The sequence below is a fragment of the Chiloscyllium plagiosum genome, chromosome 4 (genome assembly GCF_004010195.1).
Source record: "Chiloscyllium plagiosum isolate BGI_BamShark_2017 chromosome 4, ASM401019v2, whole genome shotgun sequence".
Taxonomy (NCBI): domain Eukaryota; kingdom Metazoa; phylum Chordata; class Chondrichthyes; order Orectolobiformes; family Hemiscylliidae; genus Chiloscyllium; species Chiloscyllium plagiosum.
The window spans coordinates 60248507-60256116 of NC_057713.1; the positions used below are offsets into that span (position 1 = coordinate 60248507).

At 40.6% G+C, this 7610-nt stretch overlaps 1 protein-coding gene across 2 annotated transcripts in view; it reads left to right on the forward strand.

Annotated features, from left to right (window-relative positions):
• The window catches only part of mapre2 (microtubule-associated protein, RP/EB family, member 2), a 154098-nt gene extending 150975 nt beyond the window's left edge, over positions 1 to 3123 (forward strand). For both annotated transcript variants that reach the window (XM_043688284.1, XM_043688283.1), the window contains exons 6-7: positions 2207 to 2359; positions 2438 to 3123. In XM_043688284.1, the coding sequence (XP_043544219.1) occupies positions 2207 to 2359; positions 2438 to 2509 (225 nt within the window). In that variant the 3' untranslated portion in view covers positions 2510 to 3123. The remainder of the gene's footprint in view (positions 1 to 2206; positions 2360 to 2437) is intronic.
• Positions 3124 to 7610: the final 4487 nt, after the last annotated feature.

Below are 7610 nucleotides of genomic sequence, written 5' to 3' on the forward strand. Positions count from 1 at the left end.
AATGCCTCTTAAACATTGCCAACATTTTTGTATGTTGTTTTGTTTACAAAAAAGCCACCTTCAGCCATTTCACTAAAGTGTCTATGATTTGTTTCCTCCTTTCTCTTCCTCCCACTACGTCTCCGTGCACTCCCTGGTTCCATAGTTGGAGTGGAGGAACCTGTTGTTTTTTGCTTTGGAGGTTTGGTGAGATTACTCCAGGGCAACTTGTCTAGATGGGTGAGACAATGTTGACCCTCCTTGGTTTGAACTTCCAATGGTTGGAGGGTGACAGAGTGTAAATGGAAAACCTGTCCTCTGCATTGTCTTGAGTGCAGGTCAAGGAGCCTGTGTGTGGTTCCACCTCCTGTCACTGCACTGCTTCTATGTGAGGAAGGGTCAAGGACTTCGGTCAAGGACTTCAATCAAGGTTCCCTGCCCATTGCCATATCTTCAGTACTTGGGACCAGTGCATGGGATGATGGCGTGAAAGTGTTCAGAGTTTTCCAGCAGCCTACGTAGCTAGACCTGGCTCTCCATGGCAGCCACCAGCTTGTTCATGGAGGCAGACGGTCACAGGATTCCTAGCAGAGATGCAACCAATGAGGATATTACATCCAATATGCCTATATGCTGCTGCTGCTCTCTAATGTGTATTTGGATGAATTCCCTGATTGCCATAACCACAGGATCATCTGCTTGGGACTGGTCTGTAGCAGTGTCGGAGTGTTGGCTCTCTGGGACTTTTCTTCTGCAGCCAGGTGTGGAACTCTTGTGGTGATTTGCACCCCAAGTTATAAACCCCCACTTGCTTTGCCTATACTGACATGTCTGTATCTTGACTGGTGAGCAGTGAAGGAGACCGCCTTGCCAGCTCTTCCTCTGAGGCCTCCATCCTCTTGTTCTCAGAGGTCCAGGAGGATTGTCTGCTTCTCTGTAGATGTTGAGAGGCTAGCTGAACATGTAAGACAAAAAAAACCAGATGTCACGGCCAGTAGTTGGATTTGTTGTTCATTGAGTAATAACAGAAGACTGGCAGTGGCATGCATAGTGATACTTACTGTTTTGGAAGAACACTGATGTCTTGGTCTTCTGCAAGGGCCAAGAGTCTGTCTTGTAGGGATGAAGGTACTGATGTTGGGAACCTGCCCCACCCATACAACCCCTCTCTGCTCTGTTATGGACCGTCTTCTGTTATAATAGGGGGGAGGCTGGGGGAAATAGCTCTATGACAATGGTACAACTACTTTGCATATGGGGAAAAGGTAGTGAGGTGTACTGATGAAGTAAGGTGTCAGCAGGGAAAACATGCAGGATTATTGATGTGAAAGACTGAGGGGAAGAGAGTGGGTTAGAGAATGTGTTGCAGGCAACACTGAAGGTGATGGGGCATTTCATGGTGGAAGGTGCAGTGGCAGAGAGAAGAGTGTGACAGTAGGGGCAGTAAAGGTCATGTGCATTCTTTCTGAATTACTGGCCATTCGTCTGCATTCGAGAGACCTCACTAACATGGGTGACTTCAAACCAGGTTGACTGTGTGCACTGGTATGGCCTCCTCTACCCAGTCTCTTGGGAAGAGGAACTTCTCTTCACCCATACACCAGGTCTTCCACTCCCTGTCAGAGAAATGCAGTGGCTCCTTCACTGCCATCTTCTGATTCTGTCTGTCAGTGAGCAAGGTAGCTTTGGAGTGCCAGTGCTAGTCTGGATGTATTGTGATAGGATGAAAATTGGACCTCATGGCTGTAGGTTTTTAGTGGGTAATTAAAGTTGGGGTTTTAATAAGATAGTATGAGAAAACTCACTGGGCCTCTCCGTGAAAAACTTGCCATTTCTCGCTTTCTCTCTATGGATGCTGCCTGACCTGCAGAGTATCTTCATATGAGCTTAGTCTGGGTAACATTTAGCACGTAGAGGCTAGAATGGATTGTGGCACCACATCTCCAGGCAACAATACAATCCACAATATATGTTGTAATACATTTCAATCTTTTGGGTTCTTCTATACTAGAAATTCAATAATGATGATAAAATATTTTAGTTCCCTTTCAGAGAGATTTGTTGGCCCTTGATGTGGCGAGAACAAACTTCTTCAATTTAGTAATGCTGAATGTGTCTTGAAAATTAGTTAGAATACTTTTCAAGAAAGTTTCTACTTGCAGTTAAACATTCCTGAGACTCTTCGCAATACAATTTTTGAGTAACTTTTATTTTCCCAATTGAGCAGGTGAGTTCATTAAAACTCGCACTGGAAGGAGTTGAGAAGGAAAGGGACTTCTACTTTGGAAAACTGAGAGAAATTGAATTGATTTGCCAAGAACATGGGCAGGAGAATATTGACCTTGTTCAGCGACTTATGGATGTGCTATATGCTACAGATGTATGTATGGTTTTTATTATTTATTTATGATATTATGTAGAAATACTGTATATTAATGTATTTATTTTTAATTTGCAGGAAGGATTTGCAGTGCCAGATGAAGTTCAGGTTCAGGGTGAAGAACTGACTCAGGAGCCAGAAGAGTATTAGCTGGCAACACGAGCATTCACTTCAGAATGAAGAGTACACAGGACTTCATGAAATGAATTGCTTCAGATTGAACATTAGCCTTTTATCTTCCATATTCTGCAACAGCAAAGTACTGTATTCCATACCCATTATCTTACCACCATGCATTTATAACAATTATGTTACTTTACTGAAAACGTGGTAATTTTGGGACTAAATTAACCATTTGCATTATGGCTTATGAGAAGTATAGTTTGACAAAACAGTTGATTTCAAAAGTTCCATATCCATCAACAAAGGTTTATCAAGTATGTTTGATGAGCAAAGATGCAGTATTAGAAATTTATACTCGCCATGTTTATTTTCCTTTAAACCTGCTACGTGGAGAGTAACCCATCAGTTGCATTCTACACATTATACAGGCAATAAGTGTGAACTTATTTGTATATGAAAACACAGTTTGAGGAACGGATTCTAAATTACGTGTAAAGAAAGTCTTATTAAGCTGTAATTCACTTGTTTTGAAAATTATCCACAATTTGTCGCATGATGGGGTAGATTTGTTTCCAAAGCGTAAATAATTGCTATTACTTTTATCTTTCTACTTATTTAATAATAAATTTGTTGTGTGTTTATATTTGTGGTCTGTGTATAAAGGTCTTTATAAGGAAACTATTAATGCACTGATATAATGCACATAGAAAATCAAATTCATCAGGAGTTCCAGTGTTTAAAATCATCATAGAATATTTTGACAGTTCTACAGTATTCACATATAAGCAGATGGATAATGAATACAATAATACTGTAGGTCTGAGGTTGGATATTATGATCTAGGAACTGCATCAACACCAACAAAGATACAAGTTCAAATGACAATCTTGGGATATCGTGCATATCAACCTTCCCTTGATTTAAAATATATTACTGGGCATGGATTAATTAGAGTAATAATTATAGCACTGATGCATCCACTTGGCTAATCTGGAAATACAGACAGAAAATCAGAGTCCTTCCTGCACTTATCATGTCAACTAGCGAATAAGCTCAATTTGTTAGCAGTAAATGTAGATCTTTATTTACTGAAGGGAATAGTATGGATATTAAAAGGAACAAAGTAGTATTCATGCAAATGAAAATCATACTTGGGAGGTACGAGTAGAGAAAGAGAAAACAATGTTTCAACTGGTCAGCAAAGTCAAAACCTGCTAAATATGAACATTTGTACTCATTTGTCTGATCTAAATACATGGTTTCTGTATAAGAAGATATTCATACCTTACCATTAGTTTATACTCATGTTTGTATCTTGGTTTCATTGGTATCTTGGAACATTCTTCTCTCTTGAGTTTTCATATAACAAAATTTGCAATAGATTTGTAAACTTAACAAGGCTACTTCTAATGTATCCCATATTTATAAATGTAAGCTGTTCTGATTTACCTATTCCAATTGTAGAATTGGATAATGCGTTAATGCACAACATTTTTAATAGTCTGCCTTTATTTGATGACTTAAAATGTTTCACCACAAATGTTAGGGATATGGCTGATGGTTTTATTGAGGGAAAATAAATCCGAACCACATTTATCTCAAAAAGAATCCTCAGTAGATTTTCATGTAGGAGGGAGAGTTTGATTCCCACTTTACCTTGATATTACCCCATCATAACATATATCTCTAATTTTAAGGATATGTTCACTTCTGCTAGACTCCTCCATCTGAGGGAATAATTTCCATTGACCCTATCAACTCTTAAACATCTTAAACAATTCAATTAGATCACTTAACTCTGCAAACTAAATGGAATATAAAATAGGAGAAAGTGGGGACTGCAGATGCTGGAGATCAGAGCTGAAAAATGTGTTCAGGAATTCCTGAAGAAGGGCTTATGCCTGACACGTCGATTCTCCTGCTCCTTGGATGCTGCCTGACCTGCTGTGCTTTTCCAGCAACACATTTTTCAGCTCTAAATGGAATATAAGCCTAGATGACCTACTCTTATAAATCTTTTTGTTCCTGTAGCGCACTCTTTTCAAGCAGCTTTTATTTGGTGGCACTATACTACTAGTGTCAGTCACTCAGTCTTATTTCAAACCCATTGTATCTGTCCCTTTCTACTGCTTGCATTCATCTGATCATAGGCCTTCATAAGACCATAAGACATAGGAGTGGAAGTAAGGCCATTCGGCCCATCGAGTCCACTCCGCCATTCAATCATGGCTGATGCGCATTTCAGCTCCACTTACCAGCGTTCTCCCCGTAGCCCTTAATTCCTCTAGACAACAAGAATCTATCAATCAACGAATACAATCCCAGTTTCCTCAGCCGTTCCTCATATGTTAGACCTGTCATTCCAGGGATCATCCGTGTGAATCTCCGCTGGACACGTTCCAGTGCCAGTATGTCCTTCCTGAGGTGTGGGGACCAAAACTGGACATAGTACTCCAAATGGGGCCTAACCAGAGCTTTATAAAGTCTTAGTAGTACATCTCTGCTTTTATATTCCAGCCCTCTTGAGATAAGAGACAACATTGCATTCGCTTTCTTAATCATGGACTCAACCTGCATGTTTACCTTTAGAGAATCCTCGACTAGGACTCCCAGATCCCTTTGTGCTTTGGCTTTATTAATTTTCTCACCATTTAGTAAGTAGTCTATGCTTTTATTCTTTTTGCCAAAGTGCAAGACCTCGCACTTGCTCACGTTACATTCCATCAGCCATTTCCTGGACCACTCTCCCAACCTGTCTCGATCCTTCTGTAGCCTCCCCACTTCCTCAGTACTACCTGCCTGTCCACCTCACTTCGTATCATCGACAATCTTCGCTAGAATGCCCCCGGTTCCCTTATCCAAATCATTAATATATAATGCGAACAGCTGTGGCCCCAGCACCGAACCCTGCGGGACACCGCTCGTCACCGGCTGCCATTCTGAAAAAGAACCTTTTATCCCAACTCTCTGCCTTCTGTTAGACAGCCAATCCTCAATCCATCCCAGCAGCTCACCTCGAACACCATGGGCCCTCACCTTGCTCAGCAGCCTCCCGTGTGGCACCTTATCAAAGGCCTTTTGAAAGTCTAGATAGACCACATCCACTGGGTTTCCCTGGTCTAACCTACTTGTTACCTCTTCAAAAAATTCCAACAGGTTTGTCAGGCATGACCTCCCTCTCTATTTCTTTCTCGTAGTCTTGTCTCACCATATATCCTCCCTGTCTTCACAACATGTTATCATACCATTCTCAACTGCTTCAACATTTGTGTCATCTTCACCAATTTTGGTCCTTGCCCGCTTGTGGGATTGTTGTCTCCACATCAGCCCTTATCAAGATCCTTTCCAAGGTTGTTAGGATGCCGATGTGATCATCCCCTTGTCTTTTTCAAACAAATGTACAAAGACTGGGGAACTGTGGACGCTTCTCCGAGTGCAAACTAACAGAGGGGTATATGGAGACTAGGGAATTGTATGTGGTGCTAAGAGTGTGGTCTAATCAAGGGGGTTACAGGACTGGGGAACTGGTCCCCCTCTTCCTATAGGAAGGATGTTGTGAAACTTGAAAGGGTTCAGAAAAGATTTACAAGGATGTTGCCAGGCTTTAGAGGTTTGAGCTATAGGGAAAGGTTGAATAATCTGGGGCTGTTTTCTCTGTAATGTCAGGGTGAGGGGTATCCTTATAGAGGTCTAAAAAGTCATGAGGAACACAGAGTAAATGGAAAAAACTTTGGCTCTGGAGTGGCAGAGTTCAGAACTAGAGGGCATACATTTAGGGTGAGGGGGAAAGATATGAAAGGGATCTAAGGGACAACATTTTCTCACGTAGGGTGGTGCATATGTGGTCTGAGCTGCCAGTGGAAGTGGTAGAGGCTGGTACAATTACAACATTTAAAAGGCATCTGGATGTGTATGACTAGGAAGGGTTTGGAGGGATATGGACCAAGTGCTGACAAATGGGACTAGATTAGGTTATCTGGTCGGCATGGACGAGTTTGTTTCCATGCTGTAAATCTCTATGACTAACCCCTTTATGTTTTGATTTCTGATCTTTTCCTTTCTATCACTTCACTCATCACTTTTAGTATCTGCAACTCATTAGTATCCAGTTCTGCTGTTCCTGATACGCTGAAGTTTCTGAATTATATAATGAGGCTAGTCTCTATCTCGTATTCATTCTTTGTGAGAAAAAGTTATTGCTAAAACTAAAACGTATTTCAGTTTACTCCAACCAGAGCTCATCTGTTTCCTGATTTCTGTACTTCCTACTTTTGCCACCAATGACCCCAGTGACTTGAAATTTAGTTTTTCCAAGTCTTTACCATAGCTTTTACTTTTTCACTCTGATCCTCCCACTTGCATCCAAACTATCAGTACTCAAAGATGCTGTCTTAAAGTACTTTCTCCAGTTTTCTAGAAATTCGGTCATTCCCACCACATAGTTCAAAATCATTCAGGAACAGGCTCTGCTGATTCTTGCTGCAATCCGACTTTGGTTTTGAAACACTAATTCTGCTCATGCTGTTTATACTTCTCTGACACTTTTTATGCACATCCTACGGAAATTATTAGTACCTCAGAAGAACTCTGAATTCTAGCAAATCTGTACTCTTCTTCTCAATGTGTATGATCATGAACATTTTCCAAATTTATGGCCTGTTATATTCCTGTTATTGGGAAAATGTTAAAAAGGATTTGGAGATGCCAGTGTTGGACTGTTAAAGTTAAAAATCACACAATACCAGGTTATAGTCCATCAGGTTTATTTGGAAGCACTAGCTTTTGGAGCGCTGCTTCTTCATCAAGTGGTTGTGGTGTATAAGATCTTAAGACACAGAGTTTATAGCAAAAGTTTACAGTGTGATGTAACTGAAATTATATACTGAAAAAGACCTGGATTGTTTGTTACGTGTCTCATCTTTTGGAATGAACATGTTTGTTTCATTTCTTTCATATATAAATCGCAGAACTGTTTTGATTTTAATTGAATTTATTGTCACATGAACTGAGGCACAGTGAAAACTTTGGCTTGCGAGCAATGTGGGCATATCACAGGGTTAAGTACCATAGATAAGTAAATAATAGGTAAGCAGTGGAAAAAACAAAAACACAGGTACAGGCGAATGTT